A 25,985-nucleotide genomic window follows, 5' to 3' on the forward strand; every position below is an offset into this window, starting at 1 on the left:
TGAAGAAGGTAAATAATGTGCCATGGTGGCAATCGTTAATATAAATTTTAATTATCCCATTCACTGGCTAGTACAACTTTTGCAGGTGGGTAAATATGTTTGTTTGTTCACGTGTAGAGTCTGGAGCATGTTCGGTATTACTACTTGCTTTAGTAAGCAGTTACGCAGGCACTTTACAAAGACAAACTGCAGAAGTCTTCTTATTTATAATCATAACCTTTTTGGTGGCGCCTTATAAAAAGTCTAAAAAGCATCTTACTAACATCACGTTAGACAAGAAAAAACTCTTTCAAATAATCTTCTAAAATGATATGTCACTGAATTCGAACGCATAAAACGTCGATCCCGTTGTCCCTTTTTTTATAAACGTTTATAGTTAAAAGTTTACATGTGTTACATGGCGGTTATTTTTTTGTAAAGCGGGCGATCCATTCGGGGATCAGCTGTTCGCGCATGTGCATCTGCCGGGGCCGCCATCGACGCCGCGCGGCCGCTCCACGCACGTCCTTCGCGCATTTATAGAAAAGCGTGCGGAGCCGTCGGTCGCGTGTCCCGTGCGACGTCCGCGTATCATTCGGCCAAACGTTTTGTGACCGGTTGATAGCTACTCGAGGTGTGCTCCACTGGGCCGGCCGCCAACATGGACGCGATCCTGGCAGCGCTCGTGGCTCTAATGGCATTAGCCGCCGCGATGGCCGCCGTGCTGAGCACGCTCTCAAAAGCGGCGATATTCGCCCTCTTCGCGATCGCGCCCTGTATATATCGATACAGGAAGTGTATTTATGTGATCGTCAAAACATTGCCCAGGGATACTTTGTGAGTACCTTTTCCTTAAATTAAATCTTTTTTAGTTAACTTTATTCCTGACATAATAGTTCCGGTTTTTGCAATCATTATATATTTTGTAAAATATATGAAATAGACCACATGCTGAAGTCACAACCTAACGTCCAAATGTTAACATCGCCTTGGCCTGTCAATATGAACCATTTGTAAAGTCAAAGAAGTCAAATATACCTACACCTGTAATTAAAGTAACATCAAAAGAGCCAGTTAAATAGTTACACAGATCTACAATGTTACTTAACTACAGATGTACAGTCAGCAACATAAGCTAAATGATCGTTTAACCGAATTAAAAGGTTCAGCTATTTGCGCAGGACAGACAATAGCTGGATACTGCGTGTACAATCATAGCTGGAAGTATTAAATAAAACAGCAATTAACATTTCCACCAGGAGCGTACTCCAGTGCTTCCTTTATACGTTACATTAATATGTATGGTGAAATGTATGATCCGCAGTGTCATCCGCGGACAACGAATTAAGAGGCCTTTGTTTGCGCCTCGGTATTTTAATTCACAACGTTCCTTGCATATTAAATTATAAAGTCTTTAAGGGAACTGTTTATAGCTTTCCTGTTTTTTTCATTTGCTTATAAAATTATATGTACTTTGAACCTTACATTTGTATTTAAGTGTCAAAATTTCGATCTTTATGAGTAAAATTTGCGTAAACCGAATATTTACGACGGGCTTATATTCATACTGACACGATGTGACAATGTATTGGTACAAAATTTGCTCTTACGTAGCTATACAACATACAACAGTATATCTTAGTATCAAGGTGTATGTATCTTTAAATAGACTAGTTTTTATGAAGTATAAATTATTCTAGTTTGAAATGTGTTGATTGATGCCAGTCAACAAACCAAAGTTGGGTACGCAGGTAGATAATGTACCGAATCGAAATAACGGTAGTCCCTCGGTTCTTACTGTTCTTACGCATATTTTAGTTTATTAACCTGTAGGTGCTTCACAAGGGTACTTACTATGTTTATTCACTGTTCAAAACATAATATGGAAATGATTTATGTTTGAAATATTAATTTTATCTATAGATTTAATTGCGGTCATAATTACACTAAATATTTTATACCTTCAGTGAATTTTTCGACGAAAAGTGCAAAAATATTTAGGTTGTTCTATATCTTTTTTTTGGGATCCGACCAAAGTCCCATATAAGACTGAGTTTCGGGTGTAACTAATCCTTGAACTTTGCTCTTTAAGAAATCTAGCAGCCCTAAATTCCACTACGTCTGGGACGGTACTTTAGGCCGCGATATTAAACAGGAGACATTAGAAAGATTGACTGACAGCATTTGGTCCCATACTTTATTAATCAAAAATTTTCGCAACTACATAGTACTATAAGTTATGATATAATTAGTCGTCGGCAAGTATCTTAGGCCGCGAAGTTATCAGCCGGCCCTACCCGGTGAAAATCTAACAGATTTATCTTTTGAAAAGTAGGCAAAATCTTTTGTATTTGGTCTTTGAAGTGAGTGAAGGTTTCGTTATCATGTTATCTCAATATTGTATCTAAGGAATACTTACCTAGTGTTATCATAGTTCAAACTATGCCACAAAATGCTCGGTCGTATAGAATACGCCTACCTACTCAAACAAGATATCATGTTATTATCTATAATTCTAATTCATAAAATCCTCACGTGAGGACTGAGATTCTTGATTGAATATTCATTATCAGATAAGTTTTACAACCGTAGTACTTAAGTAGTACATACAGTAGGTACATAACGAGATCATCTCTTATGTTCTTGACAGGTGGGATTTTAAAGTAACAATAGGTTTGATTGCTCTCTCATTTGCTACTTCAGTCGGTTGTTGAGTACCTATATAAGCCGACGCATCAGTTGTTATTCAATTTGTCTTATAATTAGTTTTAAACAAAGATTATAAAGTCATCAGAATACAATTGTAAAGTTAAATGAACTCACTACTTGCGTCTTAAGCAAGAACAGTTACTGGAAGACACCCAAATGTTTTTTCAGTGCTTATTTGGACATCCGACTTCCTTTTTAACTAGTTAAAAGTCGAGACACTTACTAAAAATGATTCATATTTACTTAGTTACATATCTGTCTAAGGATTTTTTGATTTTTATCGGGTTTGTTAGGTTCGTTTGTTAAGCTCGTTGTACAATTAGGGCTATGTACCTAATATCGACATTACGAAACGGTGGCACAATAGGAAAATACCCTTGATTACATAATTTTAAATATTAATTTACCTTGTTCCTGTTGGTAATTTGTATGTCATTACACAACTAGTCCATATATTATATATTACTTTATAATCCCTCACCTTTCATTATTAAGTAGGTACCTAGTTGATTTAGATCTCTGTTCAGGATTTGTATTCTTTTTGAGGTGCTCCCTTAGACAGGGAATACTAGTGTGGAGCTATGAATGTAAAACACCTACTATGTTAAGAATAATTCATAATTCCATTATTTATGGAAATTTATGGAAAGCGAACAGCACCTTGACATTAGATATTCTAAAACATACACACATATTTATAAAATGAAAGTTGTGTGAATTCTAACAATACCCACTTTGCTTGCGGCCTACAATAATTATGGCCTAATCCTTAAAATCATTCCATTCGTAGAGGAGATCAACACTAGGTGTCACTAAAGGATCGATAGGATGCAGTTTAGGTAATTGTTACTTAACAACAAAACTTAAGAGAAATGCGAGAAAGCTGGACGTCTGCTCAACCGCACCCTTAACGTTGTATATTTGACGTAAGTTGCTCCAACTGCAACCCTTGCCAAAGGCGAGGCTTCCATTACTACGTTCATTGTTAAGAAAATAAGCTTACTGTATATACTCGCACCATATACGTACCATATGGTATGCATAGATATTACGGTCATTACTTAAGATATATTCAAAACTACACATTATTAAGTAAATAATTAAACTATGATATCACTTATCTATTCTGTCCTAACTTATTTATACAATAGTTTTATCAGGTTTGACTGATAGACAAATATACAATTTAAAATGTAAACAAGAACACAATTACCAAAACAGATTTGTTTTTATCTGAATAAATAAATTAAAAATCTTCAAATGTAGTAGGTATGCGTAAAAACAAACCATCTAAAATATTTATTATGATTTTCAAAGATTCCAAAGTTGTAAAATGCCTACCTAACCTAATATAAATAAATATTTCAGGTTAGATATTGGATTGAAATCGAATGATTGATCGTAGACGTAGAGATTTCCAAAGATTATGAAATTACGCAACGCATTGTCTACCCAAGATGAAGAACTATCAGATAAATGTTTGGGACTTATCGTAAAATTGGCTATATTCCCAGTTCATGGGAAAATGTAAGTTTCTAGGTCATTGTACAAGTATCAGCGAATTTGAACGATGTGGCTTCAAAAGAATTAGGTACTTGATGGTATAATCGAACAGATATTTTATAATGGACCAGTTTATTGTTGTAATTGATTAATGTTTGTTCTTTAAAATATGTATTTTTAATAATGAAATAATGAATGGAACTGACACTAAAATGTTGTTTGTGTCAAAATTAACTGATAGTGAATTCTCAACAGTTGTTTATAATTCTATATTACGGTTGTTAGTACGATATAAATGTAACACAGCACATGTAAACTTATACATGAGTGCAGACCATCTACCCTGGAGAAACCTATCTAATCGAAACCTGGGTTCCCTGGCCCTACCGTATATCCATACAATGCCAAAGCAGTAATTACACGCATGTATTAGAATATGACCACGTGTGACACTTATCATATCAGTCCAGCTTATTATTTATTTCATCTGCGTGGTAACTAATACCTGACACCGTAGTGCGTATATAAGTGATTAACCATGAATTATTTTTACTGCGTAGGTACTATATAGTAAACATGAAAATAAAAATTCTAAATGTACTTACGTAATTATAATTATACTTACTTTTACAGCCAAAAACCAATCGGTCGTAGAAATCACAGTGGAATCTCTTATACACATTATGTGATATTACCGTATACTTAATAGGCTACCATAGGTTACCTAAAACTTCTTGAAAGTCTCTATTTTGGATTTTTATTGTAACAAATTAATAGGTAGGTACACCCATTACTTGGTTACTGACTTTTTCATACATTTTTTGTTTTAAATAATTACCTAAATAATGTATATAGTGGTCGTAGTCACAGTAATTTATACATCAAGGTTTCTAAAAGGAAACAAGACTGTAGATCATGAGGACAAAAAATTATGACCGATTTAAAAATAATGAATTGCACATTCTGTGGATAAACACTTAAGTATCGTGTGTGCTTTCAGAGTTGAAATAAAGGATGTGATTTCTCACACAACATAATTTTTGGAGTACTTGGAAATGCAAATTATTAACCTATTTACAAACTGTACAATAAGTTTATATAATAAATGTAGAGTTAATATTATAAAATTACTCATATATTTCAAAATAAGTACTTAACATAATTATGAGATAAGCTTATGGTAATTATTTTTTTAAATAAATCATATTTAAATGCTGTAAGTATCTAATTCATTTTGTCTACTGAATAATATAAAATCGTAATAATGTAATTAGCATATAAACTGAACTTTTTGCACTTCGCGTCGTATAATAAGAAACTTTAAAACATAAACAAAAACGTACCTAAAGTCGTATTAAGCATATAATTATAATTAAGACATTTACATTATTTGTCTAAAAATCGCATAAGAAATATTTGACAGAACTATGTACAAATGTTCACGAAATCTCTAGAAACCTAGAAAGGAAGCTGATTCGGCAAAAACCGTCAATTTTAGCCCTTTCTCGATCCTAGGTAAGAATAGAAAAGTCTTAGTAGGTACCTAGTCCCTAGAAAAAATAATTTAAGAGAAGAAAGAGAGAGGATTATATGACGTCACCATTTTGTCAAGCCCTATCGTAAATAAATAATTTAATTCTCGTATATATTTTGGTAACTTTTCATCTATCTATGAAATATATGTATTTATAGCAAGATAAATGAATATAAAATTGTAACAACTATGTATGAAATCAATTAATATGAAATTTGACCAAATATTGCTTAAAAACCTGGGATAGAAAAATCACATTTACCTGTGAAATCCCTTTCTCGATCCTAGGTAAGAATAGAAAAGTCTTAGTAGGTACCTAGTCCCTAGAAAAAATAATTTAAGAGAAGAAAGAGAGAGGATCATAACAAAAATGTAGGTACATTATGACTTTAAATATAGTCATAATTTATAGATAAAGTACAGAGTTCACAATCTTTAGAAACAAATATAAAAACTACTTCTACTACTAGTTTTATTTATACTTCAGTTTATGACATACAATAAAACACATCTAAATCTCCTTAAAAAATTAAACACGTGCGGGCTTACAAACCTCAGGAAGTCTTTGATTTAAAAGTAAAATGGGATTTAGTTTAACAAACATGAAAATATGGTAAAAAGATGACCCTCCTTATTGTGGAACCCTCCAATCGGTGAAAATCAATTGAAAAAGGAAATTAAATTTGGGAATTAGTTCCAAAGAAAAAATATTATAGAGCTTAGTCATAATTATAGAGCATAGTCCACCTAACAAGCTTAATTTAGGTCTAGTATATTAGAATTAGATAATTAGAGAATGATGATTATACAAAAAACTCTAAATCGATTACGTACTCTCGATCAAACACCGTTTAAAGCATAGATTATTAATTGCACTCCTAACAAGAAAATGTAACCAATTTTTAGAATTGTAATGGTTGCGTAAAAAAGTTTTGCGACATCCCCGTGCCAAAATGTCCCTAAAATATTTGAAATACTTATTTATTTATTATGTAAATTATGCAGTAGGTATTAGTTATTTATTTATTAGTATTTTTTTTCTAAAAATGTTTTATTTGTCAAGAATTAAAAAAATAACTGACAAATCAGCCTTTTGTGGCTTCAATTTCAATGCGGCGAAGTATCTTTATTTAAAGTAATAAATATCTTAATACATACAGTCGTGCGTCGTACATTTCCATAATATCGTTGTTCAATAATCCTAATTCCGTTTTCTACATTTTATTTAGATCGAAAATTAATTGGATCGTTGCGTGTGCTCGTTGCTGTACCTACTGTACACCTTGGCCGCCGACTCCGCCCGACCTAGACCCATTGTCATACTTTGGCGCCGCGTACCCCCAATCAATACTTCCAAACTTTTAATTATACTCCCATAGCTACACGCCAGTCTAATATTTGAATAAGGTTTCGTTATCCTAAATTATGTTTTGTATGTGCAGAGGTATTCAATATTTATACATTGAATTAACCCATCCACTATTCTGTGAATAAAAGCTATATAGAGACGACATAAAAACATCTGCCGAAATCAAAAAGAACTCACTCTGATAAAAAACAGAATATAAATATGTTTGTGTACACTAAATTGTATTGTACACATTATTGTCAGTACGACTCATGAAGACATATGTTAGATAATGCATTTAATAATATAGGTGTGTTGTGTACGATTGTCTTCATTGGAAACCATGTCGCAATGCTACACTTGTGTTCCTAACAGACTAGCCACTTTTAACATCGGCGATTCGCGATTTGGCGACTGCATCGATGCTACGAGTACATCACGTTTTAGTAACTAGCTGCATTTGGTCCTGTTATCGAAAAACTTGTTTTAGCGATTTCATTAATGCTGCATGCAAAGCGTTTTAACGTTATATTTCTGCATCCTGTGTCTACTTACAGTAGCTGCGATTGCAGCTCAAACGTCTACCTACAGACGTTTGACGTTAGATTCAGAAAAGCAGCTAAATCAGCGATTACCGATGCTTAGCTAGTCTGATATGGCCCTGAAGAGTTGTCTTGTAGATTGCGTTAATTTTTATAACGGCACACACGATTTATTTTTCAATATTGCAAATTTACGAATAGATTTGTTTTACTTAAAATTGGCATCTTCAAATGCTAGCAGTGACGAGTCAATATCTCTTATCTAACTTATCTTTGTAAGTGGTATTTCGCACCGGTGCATTACTCACGAGAATCCGCAACTTCCGTAAGGTGTACGCAATGCGGTCATTAAAAAGATTGTAGTCGATAAAAATCTCAAAGAGCCCAACCTTTCATTTGTAGGGTCGGGTCATTAAAAGGTTTTGCCCGAAACCAAAAATATAAATGTGGTCCTCGTTCGCTTAATTTTCCCGCCTTATCAATTTAACTGTATCTGTGTATCTTTGCGATTTAACGTTTGCTTTTGATTACAGTCTTTGTTTATTGCAACGTACGTCATGACTACCCGAGACCTTGCGCCACAAACTATTTATACCCACTCCGGTTTCGAACCTGAAAACCGCCTAACTAAGCGAGATCAACGACTGCGTGATTCATGCCGTAGCCGGTAGAACAATTTACAAAGATATTTTTATCTTAATAATAAATGGACACACGGAGTTTCTATTTATGATCTTCTATTTACGCGTCTGTAACACGTCTCTGATTTTTAAAATTGAAACTCCCAGCTGGTAGGTACGTCATTCTTGTGAAAAGATCGCACAAAACCACAATCTCACATCAATTTTTCAGTCACGTGCGAAAATATCTGGTACGGTGAGAAATAACAACTCGATTAGATATTTGGCGCGACGTGCGTGCGTACTATTTATTTGATTTAGCGAAGTTATTGTTGGGTTGACTTTGATTTAATCTTGTTTCATTCCCCTATTAACACCGCATGAAAAAAATATTTCAGTCCTTCATTCCTTGTTGCATTGGTTACTGCTATGTCAAAAATAATTTTGACCGAGGATTTATTATCTGTACATCAATAAATAATGTTTTATTGATAGAAACATGTACCTCTCCGCAGACAAGGATAGTTTGTTGACCTGATGTATGCTGTTCGTGTTCGTCTTATTAACATTGTCCCTACCTACTCGGCTTGCAGATGCCGACAGTTATTTTTGACTTGAACTTTACCCGGTCTGAGTACGAGTATGTCCGAACTTTACGCTGCCGACGTCAGAACGTGCAGTGTAGCGGTCTACGAGTAAATAAACAAAATCAATATGGATTAGATAAACAGTTGATAGAGAAGCTCGCTTGTGATTGTCCCTTCAATGACGAAGTTTGATATTATCTGGGCAGCTTCAGTCGATTTTAGGATTATATGAAAATATCTTTTGTTATGTTCCTATTTCGGCGTCCTCAGTCTGCAAATTACTATTATAGAATGGGGTGTCTCGTATAGAAAGATACTATTAAATACTGAAGTATCTTATTTAAAAATGGTCACTAGCTTATACAAGCTCAAGGTAAATTGTTGATGCTCCTAATCCTATTAATTTCGATTATACAAGTTATCCACTTTATATTAAGAACGTTACAATATTTATTCCAATCTGCATGATCCAATCGTTTCTGGGTTTCATGAATTACATATAAGTTTCAATTGAGCGTTGACTTAACAAGGCTCTTGAAGTCTTAACGCTTTAGTATGCCTTAAGAATTTTACAAATCGCCGACAACTTCTAAATATGTGACACTTTTTTTTGTTTTATGACGTATCATGTTACTACCATTACCTATTTTTGTTGACGGAAAATTGCTAGGATTTTTTTGGCGATTCAAACATACGGTCATTTTATGTTCTCTGATTTCGTGTCATTTTTCTCGGTGGAACGGTCCAATCGTAAAAACGTGACGGACATACAAGTGTTCCCGTCAGCCGCTCAATCGATAGAGTGCGTATTCCGAAGAGTGCTGGATCTTTACAGCCTTCCCTAATAGTGTTATTGCGTAGTCTAGACTATGGGCAGTGTGGCATAGTGCCGCGTGCCGACGTTATTAAATTATAGGATTACTTACGTCACTGCTTACACGTGATTCTCGCACCACATACGTACAATCCCCACAACTATTCTGATTTCTACTGGTATTTAAGTTAAATATCACTCTCTACCAAGTAGCTTTATAATATACGATGAAACATTTATTGCCGCATTTTCCGCATTACTACACCTCACAACACACATAATGACAAATCGATAAAGGCAGTTCAATGTTAATCGACATATGATATTTTTCCCTTGTAAATATTATATGAGAGAAGCAACGATTGTCCGATTTACTTGCTCGTGGGAAAGTCCTCGTACCTACCTGTAGTATACGTATCAAAACGACGACTGTTTTATAACACATATCATACAATGTATATTGAAATTATGAATAACAATGTGGTACCTATTGTTAACTAACGGTTTGCACGGTCATTTTTACCGCGTACGTGCAGAATGTGGAATGAACTTCCTCCTGAGGTATTCCCTCAGGACTATGACATGGGGCTCTTCAAGAGAGGTGTAAAAAGACCTCTCCTTCAAAGCCGGCGATGCATTGGCGACTCCTCTGGTGTTGCAAATGTCCATAGGCGACGGTGACTGCTTTCCATCAGGTAGCCCGTCTGCCTTATCGTTAGGTTAAATATAAAAAAAAAATAACTGCTAAATAGTTTTGAACATTTTGTTTTCAGTAATTATGCGCGTATCATAATTATACGTAAGAGTTATAACAATAATAATAATGGTCAGTATAATCAGGGAATGTTTAAGTAGGAAAAAAGAAGAGTAATAAACTAATTATGAAAATATAAATTTTATACTTACTTAAGTGCTAATAAATATTACTAAATATTTGGATAGGTATAAACTATAAATACCATTTAAGAAGTACAAAAACGCATATCAAAACGAATTAACCAAAACCAAAAAAATCAAACTTTTGGTAAGTAAGTAAGTTTTATATACGAATTATAATTTTAATTTGTTCAACCCCTTGAACAGTCATTTTTGACCTAATCGATCCTTTATACTGTTTTACTTCACTTATCTCTTTTAGCAAAATAAAAATATTAAATTGAAAGGTTTGGTTCGAAAAAAATATTTTATTTAAACACTAGCTGACCCGCAAACGTTGTGTTGCCATATAAATAAAAATTTGTTAAGGGTGAGTAACCCTTATCACAGGTATGAAAATTGATAGTAGCCGATTCTCAGACCTACTGAATATGCATATAAAAATTTGGTGAAAATCGGTAAAGCCGGTTCAGGGTAGTACGGCAACTAACATTGTGACACGAGAATTTTATATATTTCTTATATCAGTAATTTTCGTAACTTAAGTAATATTTACATACGGCATGCATATAAGGCCAAACAAAAATATAAATAAAATTTAATAAAATTATGAATTTCAGTTATAAGCAAGCGTGCTTAGACTTTTTATATGCATTTTAAACTGTGCGCAGTACTTAAGTACGGTTAGGTACATTAATTCAGATTTTTTTTTTTTATAATATAGGAGTAGAAGACGAGCATGCAGTCCTTCCCAGATGGTAAGTGGCTACTGCCGCCCATGGACATCTGTAATCAACCTCAGATAGGATTAGATATTCCTACCTGAGGTCGGCCCCAGATGCGCCGCTACCCCTGAGGACTAAGCTGGAACGCCTCGGAAAAGTCTGTCTCCCTTACCACACCCTTCAAACCGGAACGCAGCAGCGCCTAACACTGCTGTTATTAGGTAGAAATAGGTGTGGCGGTGGTGCCGCCGGAGTCGAACCAGAAAGGGTTCTACCACCTTCAAATTACATTATTAAAACTATTTAGCATTACTCAAAGTCCAAATCAAATTATAATTAAAGTAGTACTTTAAATCTTTAGTAATATTTGATTGGTAATTCGGAATTAAATCTGCGATTGTAAAATTTGCAAAAAGTTTTAAGTCTAAATACTTTAATTAATAGCTCTAAGCATAGATTTAGATTTGTCAATTTCACTACATTAATCAAATTAAGTACTTAATCATATAAAATTATTTATTTTGAGTATTTATTATGGTAGCAGCAGCTGCAGTCGCAGTGATTATTATGGTATTAAAACTTGAGAGATTTTTATACACACTGGACATAAGACGTAAGATAGGAATGAAATTAAAAAAAATACGGGAGACCTACAATAAATTTCTGTGAGGTAATAGTTAAAGTTGTGAATATTGTTGCAGATTCCTGTACCGCTATGCGTGTGCGATGATTCGCTCGAAGCGCTGGGGGCGGCAGAATGCGACCGTCGCACAGCTGTTCACACAGCGCGCCTTAAAGAACCCTGACGCACCCTGCTTCATCGTCGTTGGGGACCGCACATGGACCTTCAGGGAGGTGGGTTATTAGTTCTGACGATTGAAATTTTTCTATGTAAGAGTTAACGAGTAAGCAGTCCGATTTATGATGAGTAGCCCCTGACACCCATGAACATCTGTAAGTAATGAACTTCAGAAAAGATTAAGAGTTATATATTAATGCGTTTCCCCTGAAGTCTAAGTTAAATCATCGTAAAAATAAGAAGTAGTTATCCGTATTGGCTACATAAATAATGCATACGAACTTAGACCTAAAGTAACATCGTGACTGTGTTGTCTAATAAGCTGGGTACATAAGTAGGTTAAATATGATTTAGGGTTAATGACATGTAGTATTACGTCTGCAATGACCACTTTACTGGTGTGGAACGCATACCTACATCTATATGTACTACATCCTTTACAAAAATTCAGGGAATCAATTGAGAATGGCTTATCAAAATTAGGGATATGGGATTATGTCCCATGTAGCCTGAAGCCACGAAATGGCGTATTTTGACGATTTTTTTGATTTTGGGGTGTAATTGATGGCGTCACTGCAACAGAACCACAACGAAACCTACCTATAATAATACCACATGGCAATCTCTTTGTGTACTCAGATGGCGGAGAGGTCGAACCAGGTGGCAAGGGTGATGCAGGATCACGTGGACCTGCACCGCGGCGACGTGGTGTGCGTGTTCATGCCCAACTGCGCGGAGTACGTGTGGACGTGGCTGGGCATGGCGAAGGTGGGGGCGGTCTCCGCGCTCATCAACAGCAACCTACGCCACAAGCCACTGCTCCACTGCATCCAGGTCGCCAAGGCGAAGGCCATTGTGTTTTCCGAGTCTTTGGCTGGTGGTAAGACTCTTTTAATATTCATCGCATCGGGTACCTTTTAAAGGTTTCCTCTCATGTACAAAAAAAAAAAAAACTTTTAATTATAGATTGGACCGGAGAACCAGAGGCCTAACTAAATTTTAATGACTTTTGACCTATCTATATTTTCGAAAAATCTCCATATTGTAAATCATGTTTTTTGTAGTTAGGCTACTCTGGTTCTAACAGCCTCATATGTTTAGCGCTAAATTGGAAGGTCGCTCTGATAAGCGAATATTTGGGTTTGGAGGATTACCAAACAACTGTTTGCCGTTGGGAACACCGACGAGTGCTATTAGGGTATCCGTGGTCCCGACACAGGGCGTTTAGAGGACCACCGTGGGGTTTTACCTGGCCCGGCATATCCTCACCGCTGCCCCCGCAGCTGAGAAGAACCCATGAAGGGTATCCAGGTTAAAAAACGTTGCTAAACAAAGGTCGCCACCTTTTTAAGAAAAAAATTAGGTGCACTTATCTGAAGATGTTGTTTTTTGCCGATTTGATTCACTATAATATAGGTTGATTTTTTTATGCCCAATTTCTAAATATGTATTTAAACTGTTGTTTATATTAAGCAATTTAGGAGAGAACCCCTCATAGTGCTTATTTTTTTGTACGCTGTAGGTATAGGAATAGGGTAGTTATCAAAATATGACCTCTAGTGTTTAAAAGTTTTATTTAAAAAGAAAACACTTTTCTGTTTTAATTATAATTTATTTAACCGTTTTTTTTATGTTTGTTCAGCGATTTTTTCGCGATCCCGCCACCGATCGATATAATTCATACACCATTGTATGCAACTAGTTTCACAGGGGGTCCCATTTGGAGGAAATTTGAAAATTTTCGCTAGTTTTCCCGGAAAATTGGAAAAACCCGATTTCATACAAACTTCAATAACTCGAGTATTGCTTAACCAATTTCAGTTTTCTTTTTTTTCATATGAAAGGGCGTTTCGTAGCGGTACTTTCCTACCTTAACATTAGTATGCTCTAATCATTAGAGTCTAATGAATATAACTTAAGTTATGGGTGGAACTCATCATCACTACCCCTGCTTTTTAGTGCCTCCTGCCTCCTGCCCCAACCATACAAGTAAGGCATTTGGAACTTATGGATATTATTAAGGTCGATAAACTGAGATACATGATGGAAAATTTGACCTTCAACTCTTCAACTCTGATAATGCAGATGTGCCTCGTGCCTCAACCATACAAGTTACGCATTTGATGCTTATGAATATTCAATAAGGTTAGGTAGAGATATATGATGAAAAATTTGGCCTTCAACTCTTCAACCCTGATAATGCAGAAGTGCCTACTGCCTCAACCATTCAAGTTAGGCATTTGGAGCTTACGAATATATGATAAAGTCTTTGAGTAGAAACATATGATGGAAGATATGACGTTCGATTCTTCAATCCTGATGATGCAGAAGTGCCTCCCATGTAAAGTATATAGATTAGACATTTGTTGTAATGAAGTTGCTAGACAGAGACATATGATAAAAAAATTAACTTTTAACTCCTTATATCTGATGATGCAGAGGTACTTCCAGCCTAAACCACATGAATAAGCCATTTAGTGCTTTCACACATATTTTACAGTTCATGCTGGTACATGTAATGAAAAAATGACCTTCAACATTTTCACTCTGTTAATGCTGGTGTGCTTCCAAGCTAAACCATAGGAGTTAGCCATTTTGAGCATTTATATATGTATTAACGTAACTAAGCATACACATAGGATGAAAATTTTGACCTTCAAGGTCTTAACCCTGATAACTTTAACCTTCAAGTCTTCAATTCTAGTGACGCAGGGACACTGCTGGCCTAAACCACAGTTACTTAACAATTACTTCTTACAAATATAAAATATGATTAATGAATACGTTATAGTTTTCCTTAACTATTGAATAAAGGTAAATTGGACCGACTCACTCACAGAGTTTTACCACCTAGTTTGATTTATTTACTTATCTGTTCCAACCTAACCTTTCCAATAATATAGTATCTCATATAGCCTGGCCTATAGAGTTTCGTATTGAATTGTAGGTTAGGTTGGAACATATAAGACAATGAAAAACGAAGCGAGAAGGGCGCGGTAGCGTCCTGCGAGCAGGTGGGTCCAATCCGTATGAATTCAGTAACTTACCTTTATTCATGATCACCTTTATACAATTTTACATAATATTAATACAAACGTTAGCATATCATCACTAAAAAGAGAGAAAAAAAATTACAAAAAAATAAAACCGACTTCTGTACAGAAATATGTACTAAACCAACATTTATTTCAATTATTTTTTACTTTGTAGTCGGTTTTTTTTTTTGTTTTTTTTTCCTCATAGCACTTTTAAAGATATTAAGTCATAATTAACTTTTATTACCTACAATTTATTACAATTTCTGATTATAATTTTTAATTACTTGATATAAGGATAAATTAGTTGTCTTCACTATTTACCTATTTCAAAAATCAATTGTTATCTATATTTAGTCAGACATTTTGATTTGGATATTCAATTTACATCAAAATAATTAAATATTTAGCGCGATATATCGATTGTAATGAATCGTTAACATTTCTTTTATAAGGATCGCAATGCAGATGTGAAATCGCGTGACTCATCTGTGTCGTAACTCCTAAACATTCCTAATGCCTTATATTATGCTTCCTTCACAACATAAGTGTATAAATGTTAATTTAGCATACTATATACAGCAGACTATATACAGGGCCGGATTTAAGGGAGGGCAACCGGGGCGGCAGCCACGGGACCTCCACAAAAGAGGGGCCCCCACAATAGAGATGTTTTTTTTTTAATTCCGACTAGTAAACACTAGTAAAAAAAAATATCTTTTCCTTGGATATTTTTTTGTTGTTTTACCTTTATCTACAGAACTTTGTACAAACAAGAATACTAGAAGAATCTACACAACAAAATATTTATTGAAAAACTCAACTGAAAGAGTTGTTCATTTTATTCGGTAAAGAATTTGGGGCCAGGGGGCCTCCACTCCTTTGTTGCTCCAAGGCCTCTAGACCTCTAAATCCGGCCCTGATTATATAGATCCACATATTAAATATACTTACCTAGAATTATTAACATAAAGTAATACAAATGTTAGCTGGCAGATAATGATTTTATCATTACTAAATACGTACGTCCATCTTTGTTCGTGCACATTAATAATGTTAATTATGAATAAAATTTGTAAAAATAAATACGATCTATTTTTTGCATGATTTTAAAGAGTTTTTATACTTACATACTTATTGATTTTAATCGCACACTGTTATTTCTTACAGCCATTGCAGAAATAAACGACCAACTACCACCAGGCATGAAGCTATTCCAGCTGTACGGCGACTGCGCCCCCGGTGTTGTCGATCTCAACGCTGAGATGGCGAAGCACCCTCCGGAGTACCCCATTATCACAGAAAAGCCCCAGTACAAGGACACCCTGCTCTATATCTACACTTCTGGCACCACGGGAATGCCGAAAGCCGCGGTGCTTCCAAATTCTAAGTGAGTAGTGCCTAATCGAAAATATCTGTTAGTTTTGGATCCAAACTTAAAATATCCTAACAAGATTCATAAACAAACCCTTAAAAGTCAAATCAAATCTCTTTATATGTGAATACAGGTATGAAAAACACAGGTATTAAAAAGTTACATAAAGTGCGCTATATTCCACCCTTCAGGTATACAAATATCATAATTTACATGACTAATTACAAATCATTAAAAAAGAAAAAAAAATGTCATTATCATCATTTACATTCATAAGTATTAATTGTATTCATTAAATTATTAATTACCATATTCATTTAAACATTCATACAATTATTATCAAACACGATACAATTTACATACCAAAAAGTAAACATTATGTGCATAAAATTCGTACACTAACTGGGAACAGTACGTAAATTTCCTCCTGATTATTCTTAACAATGTAATAATGTAAGTCTTTATAAAGATATTAAAATAGGGTCATTAGTTTAAAAACATCGACGACACAATCGAGACAGTTAAACAGACAGACACTTCTTTGCGCGAGGTTCCTGTACAAATATTTTAATTTAGCGCACTGTTCATTTAATGTAGTTAATTATTTCCTACTTTTCCTACTGATAATAACTTGCAGTTGGGTGCATAAACAAAAAAAAAAACAAATGACATTATCATGTATACAATATATTACAAATGTAAATTCTTAGCTCAAATCAAATCTTTATAGCCTAATTGAATTCCTTGACCTAAAAATTCAAAGGATAAAATTTTATATATGTACTTAACAATATTATATTAAAGACAAGTTCGTTGCGCAATATTAGTATAAAAAGTTAATAATTACTTAATTAGTACCTACTACCTACCTATAAAAACTAAGAAACATTTTAAATGGTATAGTTCAAAATTACAGGTAATCACATGGGTAACTTCTATTTAGTTGCCTATCAATGATTATGACGCAAATTACCGTGGTCATTAGTGTTTAGAATGGTTTAAAATAATTAATTACAGATTTAATATATTTGTATATATTATCAAAGTTTCTTAATATTATACACAGTATTTTATATACAGCGTATTTGTTATAACGTAGGAATATTATTATGATTTTAACAAACATCATTTAATGAATAATAATTGGACAAACGTCACCAGAACAGAGTAGACGCGATAGGCTAATTACCCTCTACTGACATGAAATTACAAGACAATTATATTCTTCTTCTTCCATCATCAAATCGTGAATATCATCTCATTAAAACATTTAGCGATACCTGCAGGTTTAAATCATTTATGTGATACACTTGCTTGTCCTATTGGCCCATACACCACAAGATTTTCAATACAAAACGACAAAATAGTCACCAAAAAAATAAATTTCATCAGGTACGCTGTGAAAAGGTTTAACGTGGCTCAACGATTAATTAATTTCCATTAAAAAGTTATTAAAAAATTGAATTATCTAATTATGGAATAGGGGAATGACATTGTACATTTCGTCACTGTCTTAGTACGTACGAGTAGTCCTGATCGGTAGCAAATTGTTTGACTGATTTTTGTTTATACAGGTGGATTTCGGAGACAAATGGGCACATTATTAATAGCATTGTTATGTTAATATAAAACACTTTTAATAATTATAACATTTTATGAATGAGCAGGCGCTTATATTCATGCATTTAATAGCATACATTCTTGCCTCATATTATCAAAATTTCAAATTTCTATTTCTAAGCTTTTCTTTAGTTACTTTTGTGATCGTTTACGTCACTTTTCCTTGAAGTAAAAATACTATGTTGTATATTATATATTATAACTGATATATATTATAACTGGTACGTACATTCGAAACCCCCAACGGGCATGGTGTACCTATTTATTGAAAGAGGCACCAGACCTTGACACCGTAGAGGAGTATTCATAACTTTCCGTTGGGAATTGAAAGTTTCTTTTATGCACTTAGTTACTTGTTTGCCTTAAATCTAAACGCCGACAATTTAAAATTGTTATATTCATTTCTCAGCCTATTTAAATTGAACCGACCAAGCACTTAGGAACTACCTTACCTACTACAGATGGTAATTATAGAAAGAAATCTTATCTAAAAAAAAGTACCAAAAGGTTGGTTGGTGGCCTTTGAGAAGTACACGAACGTATTTAAAATATACCTACCAACAGGACATCCGCTTCTTTCTTAAAAGGAACAAAGGTTATCCAGTAATCAATCATTCCTCGTTTTAATTCCACAACAAAAAGGAAAATCCCGTTTTATTTGTTATTAGAAATAGAAATCTCTATTATACTGTTTCACTGTTGATGTTACCCTATCAAAGGTATGCGATCGTAGATATGTAGATATTGATATGCGTTATGGAACGAACTATGGGAAGGAAAATAAAAATAAAGTAAGCAGGGTCGTATATTCTTAGCGACCTTGCACGTGGTTTATTGCTTAGGGCTCTATGCTCTTCGGTCACCTACTAAAGAGACAATAAAGTTTTTTATTCCTGTCCATTACTCTAGGTATACTTACCTTTTTTGTCTTGTAATAGTGGTGGAAGGTGCTGCAAGTTTAGGTTAGGTTAGAATGTTGTTAAAGAAGAGATCTAATTAAGCCCCACAAATATCTAGACTTTATATTATCCAAATTAATTTTACTGGTTGCTTGAATTAAACGGAACAAAAACAATCCGGGACCTCAGTACCAGTTATTTCGGGTCAAACGTGAAGTGTCAACATACGTACTTACATTGTTTTACTTGCCATTTACATAATTGCTTAGAAAATAGGCTAGTTGATGAAGTGTGAAGGATCAAGGTGTTTCGTAGGTAGATTGGAGGGTACCTACAACTTATAATGCGTTAATCAAAAGGCCATATTGGTTCAGGTAAAGCTAGTGTTTTACAGTCTCTACAATAATATTTGTCCGTATAATTCATATTTTTATGTAGGTATTAAAAAAATCTAAGGCATGTTAAAAATGAAAAGCGTTTTACCATGGATACATATTATAACGTATTATTTCCACAGGCGTTCGTCTCTAAGTTGTGACGATAAATAATACATTTTTCTGTTTTTGTGGCCGTCGGATCTCCTTTGATCCGCTACGTTACGTGCTCCGCAACTTTGCAATAGCTGAACATTTAAGTTTAATACTCTTACATTCTGTCGTTCCCTAGGTACTTGCTGGTGGTTGTGGCAACGGTGCACATGCTGGGGCTGCGTTCCTCCGACGTGATGTACAACCCGCTGCCGCTGTACCACACTGCGGGTGGAGTGGTGGGCACGGGCGCCGCGCTCGTGGACGGCATACCCTCGGTGCTGCGCGTCAAGTTCTCCGTCTCTAACTATTGGACGGACTGTATCAATCACGGATGCACGGTGAGTTTCTTTGTTAATATGTAACAAGCAAAGGTGCAGGCAGTCTTTCTGAAAGTAAATGGTGGCGATCACAGATGTGTTGCCATTCCTGGAATATGGTCATCTCATAGCAGCCGGCATCAAGATCCACCGAACACACAAGATCTGCTACACAATAGACAAAGATATTATTCATGAATATCTTCTAGACTCTTTATTTTTAAGTATCTCACGGCAGGTTATATAGGTTTGTTAACTAAGCAAGTCTTGATGCGTGTGCAATTGTGCTTCAAACGAAACCACGAAGCTTACTTCCAAAGCTTTCTTTTGAAGTAAGCTTGCAAATCTTGTTAATTTATTTTTTTAGTGCAATTAAAAATATTATTGAGTTCCCTGGTCAATGTATCTATTCCAGGTGGCCCAGTACATCGGCGAGATGTGCAGGTATTTGCTGGTGCAGCCGCCGCGCCCAACTGATGTGCAGCAAAAGGTGCGCATCATGGTCGGTAACGGCATGCGGCCCGCCATCTGGCAGCAGATCGTTGATAGGTGAGGAAACATGGAAATTTGTTAAAAGTGCTATAAATTAATATGTTATGTTTATTGTACTTTATCAATCATTCATAAGGTATGCCTAGAGGTCGAAATTTGTTAACAGCGATCCATAAATAGTTAAGGGTAAAAAGTGTACCGCCGTGTCACCCAATGATATTATTTAGACTTCGGTCAGTTGCATAATTACCTAATAACGATTCAGTATGTTGGCAGAATACATTATACTTAATCTTTAAAATATTTTATTTGCTAATAATAAGTATCCATGAGTATTATTTATTACGTAGACCATTTAAGAAATGTGTTTTAAATTACTTATTTCTGCGAGTAATGTATGTGAAAATAATTCTGTCTGCAATTAGGCATTTATTTACGGTTTATGGAATCCTTTATCCTACTCTTTGTATAGACATATACCTACTCTGCCTATTACAGCACTGCGGGATATCTGTTATTTATTTTAAATCAAGTGTTTATTGTTAATAGTGATAACGTTAATCTACGTACACCCATTAGTAATGTAAATGTTCATATTGCAGGTTTAAGATACCACAGATTAATGAGATCTACGGAGCTACGGAGGGCAACGCAAATATTAGTATGTGTTTAAATTTTATTATTATTTCATTTGTAACAATAATCGTATCGCTATTTCGGACTTTGGTTTCATTAGCATATCGTATTTAGTGTTTCTTTACTTACTGTTAATTTTACTGCATAAGTTTGATCAATTATATACCTACGGCAACAATTTGATCAATTTTATTGTTATTTAATCATACTAGTTTTGACTTTGGTTTATAAAAAAAAATAAAACGCTTTCTACACTAACAGCCCCACACTAGGATTGTATTGTATTGTATCGTGGGTGCCATGGACACACACATAGACAAATACACAAACACCCAGACCCAGAATCAGAAATCTAAATTCATCATTTAGATATCCGTCTGGCCGGGGATCGAACCCATATGGTAATACATATTCACCTAATGTACTTAAAAACAAAAACGGTGATAAATTAATTAAGTTACTGAAAAAACAACAATAGTAATGAATGTCAAACTATTATAGAAATTACGATTATATTAGGTATATTATTTGTCTTGTGATATCTTGCCCTTGATCTCTTGTACTGGGGAAATAATGGTAGCCACGTGAAACTTCTTTCGTAAGTAGTAGTAATATTTACGATACAACTATTTTTGTGGTTTATAGGAATCGTGTGTAGCGTTTTTGTCCAGGAAATGTACTCTATAATATGTATGGAGTCTATAGTTTCGTTCATTCCTTATTTTGGATTTTACGCACACTGTTTTGGACAGTCTTAACTATCAAAAAACGATAGATCATATGAAAGCTGAATCCTTATCCGAAGACCGCTAAAAATTAAGTGTATTTAGTGATTGTTGCATTAAATTATTCTAAATTTATTTTCCGATGTAGGTAGGTGCCCATAGCACAATAGGCTTAAGCTTTGAAGGGTCCTTTGGTAGAATTCCTGTGATTTGGTGTTAGACTTAGAGACGTCTAACACCAAAACCCTAGACAGAAACATGGGCTACAAAAAATTTAACATCACATGTAACACTACACTACACCTAACCACATGGTAGATAAATATTCATAGTATGTCATGTGGTTTCCAGTTAACGTGGACAACACGGTAGGCGCCGTGGGCTTCCTGCCGAAGCTGGTGCCGACGTGCCTGCACCCCATCGCGCTGGTGCGCGTGGACGAGCAGGGCAACCTCGTGCGCGGGCCCGACGGCTACTGCATCCGCTGTCCGCCCAGTGAGTCATGATAATAAGCTTTTACGATAAAATAAACCGAATTTTCATTTCTTGTTTTTATTTTGGACTTTTACTGGAATGTATAACAGTTGTTCGGGGCGCCGTAAGATTAGCTCAACTATTGAAATGGATAATGAAGTTCAAGAGACAGAATTATATATGTTATAAATACTGCGTATGTACAGAAACTGTACGTATACGTATGTACAGAATCTGTACATACGCAGTTTCTGTAACATTATCTCCGTATATGTTTAAAACTCCGCTTATCATCAGCGTTACCGTCTGCTGCTCCTATATTATTAAAAAAATCTCGAATTATTCTGTGGAATCATAAGGTTTCAACGATTTTATAACCATTTTGTCCTTGAAAGCCCCTTCTTACATTTGAAGGGCTTGTTAACTTTTTAAAGGTTTTAAAACACTAAATTGGTGTAGGTATCTTGTAGATCTCCCCCAATGTAATTTTTGTCAACCCCTCCGTTGCTGGGATACAAGGAAGTATTACACAAAAATATGGGGTGTGTAACCTGTCCGTTTGGTAAACTTTGGTACTAATATACAAAATTGTCAATTACTTAATTCTGCTCATAGTAATGATATTTTGTTTTGTTTCAGATGAGCCCGGAATGTTCATAGGTTTAATTGCTCAAGGAAATGCATCTAGAGAATACTACGGATATGTTGACAAGGTTTGTGTTTAAGGAGCATTAAAACCTTATCTAAACTTAAACTTTATCTACCTACTTAATTAAAAATTATAATAACTGAAATACAATAAGTAATTTCCTACACATTTTAGAATTTTTGTCTTAATAAAACTAGCGGATCGAAACTAGGTACTTTAAACGTAAATACAGCTTTGTTAAGATACTTATCATCTCTAACAAGTGAGAATGCTTCATCATCAACCCATTACTGTTCCACTCCTGGACTCTGGTCTTCTCTCAGAATGGATTAGGACATAGTCCACCACACTGGCCAAGTGCGTGTTGGTAGAGATAATGCTTGAAAATACTAAATTTACAAAACACATTCGTCACCAGAGCGACAGCAACAAGAAGATAATCCGCGACGTGTTCAGCAAGGGTGACGCGGCGTTCGTGAGCGGCGACCTGCTGGTGGCTGACGAGCTCGGCTACCTGTACTTCCGCGACCGCACCGGCGACACGTACAAGTGGAAGGGGGAGAACGTCGCCACGGCTGAGGTGGAGGACGCCATGATGACCGCGCTCGGGAAGCGCGACTGCGTTGTGTATGGTGTCTCGGTGAGTTTGCGGTTCGGTAGTAAAGGCTTGAAAAGCAGAGGTGGTAAAACTTTTTGGTTAGATTCTTCTTGTGGTGTCTCTCCAATTGGTGAAGGTCGGCTATCAACTTCTTGAATTACTCTCGGTTCTTCGAGAGACCGCACATTTGGTTTAATTGCGGGATTAATATGACCAAAAAAACTTCTTATATCAACGGTGTTAAGCGTGTACATGGGCCGATAGAAAAGTTGTAGTAAATCAGAAATGCACAAAATTTTCGAACTTAGTCGTTAGGTACAGTAATTCATTCAGCGATAGCTGCAATTTGATGAGCTTTTGTTATTCCAATTGTTAGCAGTATATTCAAATTATTTAATTACGTAGTATTATTTTGTATTATTTTCATAATGTGTTATTTTTATAATAATAAGTGCCCATTTATAAGGTCACTGGTTGTATGGCGATTGTGTGCATTAGCATAAAAAAGAAAAAGAACGCGCGTAGCGCGAGACTTGTATTTTGCGCGGGAATAATAAAAGTTGTAATTCGGACCAAGAAAATAGTTCATGTTATTACTACTAATCTATGGTTATTACAATAAAAGCTCTTTTGGACGAATATATTTCGGCCCTATCAAGGATGGCATGCGTGTAGCACTTATACGTATGGGCTCCTTAATTGGGACCTCAATATTTACTAGTATTTACGTATTACTTGTAATGAAATAATCCAGATCCTGTTAACACTCTAACGAATATTCATTATAATAGATTTATAAATTGTTAATGCTCAGATCCCACTGACGGAGGGCCGCGCGGGCATGGCGGCGATCGCGGACCCGTCGCGCTCGCTGGAGCTGGCGCGGCTGGCGCGCGACCTCGACCACTCGCTGCCCTCGTACGCGCGCCCGCTCTTCCTGCGCATCATGAACGACATCGAGATCACCGGTAATACACCGTGTTTCTCAGTACCTATACCAATACATTAATAAATAAATATTTTTCAAAGGTGCTAAAGGAGACGTAATTTTCGGAAGCGTTCCAGCTTAGTCCTCAGGGGTAGCGGCGCATATGTGGCTGACCTCAGGTAGGAATATCTAATCCTATCTGTGGTTGCTTACAGATGTCTATGGGCGGCAGTAGCCACTTACCATCAAGGTGGGCTGCATGCCGGTCTGTTACTCCTATATTATAAAAAAAAAAAACAAAATCCTTTTCCTTCGATGCTGATATAAATTAATAAGCCCGTATTTAATAATAAATATTGGAAGTTTTTTTTTGATTACCAAAGATCGGCATTTGACAATTTCTGTATTGGTAGATATTCTACTAGAAATTTCGTGTACTGACGTGAAATATCTCGCCTATTTTGAATATTTTATTATTTTGTCCCTGCGATGTTGGGTTGATGTTATTATTTTGGAATTATTAATAAGAAAAATAATCGATAAAATAAATTTAACCAATTATGTAAAGTTAACCCGTAAATTAACGATTGATGATTTTATATTTTTCTTTGACAGGTACATTCAAGCTAAAGAAACTGCAGTATCAGAAGGAAGGTTTCGACCCAGATGTCATTAAAGATCCCCTGTACTTCAGATCGGGCGCGGAATTTGTGCCCATCACCACACAACTCTTCAACGAGATCTGCAACGGAAAAGTTAAACTATAAAACAGCTGCTACGAAGAAAATCTAGCAAAGCCGGCTGGTACCTGGTCTCTCTGGTTAAAATGATTGAAATCAAGAGATTAATCGAAATTTACTTTGACGTTTGTTAATTTAAAAGTACAGAAATTTTACTTGACATGTATTTTATGGCCCCAAGGGAAATCTTACATGAGAGAATTACAGTGTATGAAGTCATCAACAAAATTATTGTTTTTCAATGTATTATATTTACCTAAGTAGATGGCAATGGTAAGCGCATAATGGTGATATGATAGCATGGTCTAAGACCACTTTAAAGGTGACGGTTGGATCTACACACGTTAATAATTTTGATTATACGCATTTTGTGTATAGAAGGTATGATCTCTTGTTAGTGCAATGATACACATACAAGAACTCCTGTCCATATTCTTTGTATTAATGAAAATCTAGTGTTTCTTTGGGTTGGTTATTCACATTTTTTCTCGTAACTGTTAAGTATCTACTACCATAATGATATGACAATACACGTAGGAGTCAATTTTATATATATGGCATATCATAATTTGTGCTTTATTTTTGCAACAACTCGTACCATCATAGTTTTGAATATCTTAAAGCACTTTCGCTTAGCGTCTTTTGTTCTTACTAAGGCTGCACATTGTAAGATCCTCTTTGCTAATACATAATGGCGTATTAGTTCGACGAATTACCAAAATATTTGCTTACAAGCTATAATAATTATTAGTAGAAAACTTTGTATTCAAAAAACTCATTTTGTCCGCAATTCGATAATCGTAAAATGTCATCTATAAGCTTGTCAATTAGAGCGGAGCGGTCAATTATGCTTTCATTTGGGCTGACTGTTTATAACCAGACATTAAGAGTTCCACTATTAAGCGCGCTTGACATTTAGCCACTACTTGTC

General features: G+C 35.2%; 1 protein-coding gene across 1 annotated transcript; it reads left to right on the forward strand.

Annotated features, from left to right (window-relative positions):
- The first annotated feature begins 286 nt into the window (after positions 1 to 286).
- Positions 287 to 25,282, forward strand: LOC140747722 (long-chain fatty acid transport protein 4). The gene is made up of 12 exons (XM_073080305.1): positions 287 to 816; positions 11,939 to 12,092; positions 12,676 to 12,916; positions 16,242 to 16,461; positions 19,632 to 19,833; positions 20,228 to 20,361; positions 20,907 to 20,965; positions 22,017 to 22,160; positions 22,779 to 22,852; positions 23,207 to 23,428; positions 24,201 to 24,354; positions 24,930 to 25,282. Exons 1-12 carry the CDS (start codon positions 641 to 643, stop codon positions 25,079 to 25,081), a joined length of 1,932 nt encoding a protein of 643 aa, XP_072936406.1. The 5' UTR covers positions 287 to 640; the 3' UTR covers positions 25,082 to 25,282.
- The last annotated feature ends 703 nt before the right edge of the window (positions 25,283 to 25,985 follow it).

The sequence above is a fragment of the Epargyreus clarus genome, unplaced genomic scaffold (genome assembly GCF_041222505.1).
Source record: "Epargyreus clarus isolate Ecla_fem2 unplaced genomic scaffold, WU_Ecla_fem_2.2 ptg000015l, whole genome shotgun sequence".
NCBI lineage: Eukaryota > Metazoa > Arthropoda > Insecta > Lepidoptera > Hesperiidae > Epargyreus > Epargyreus clarus.

What these genes read in the sequence shown, in the direction of transcription:
- LOC140747722 (XM_073080305.1), top strand. Translation starts at nt 641, where the DNA reads ATGGACGCGATCCTGGCAGCGCTCGTGGCTCTAATGGCATTAGCCGCC. An exon ending in ACATTGCCCAGGGATACTTT is followed by an intron (nt 817 to 11,938) that starts GTGAGTACCTTT and finishes ATATTGTTGCAG; the next exon opens with ATTCCTGTACCGCTATGCGT. An exon ending in GAACGACATCGAGATCACCG is followed by an intron (nt 24,355 to 24,929) that starts GTAATACACCGT and finishes TTTCTTTGACAG; the next exon opens with GTACATTCAAGCTAAAGAAA.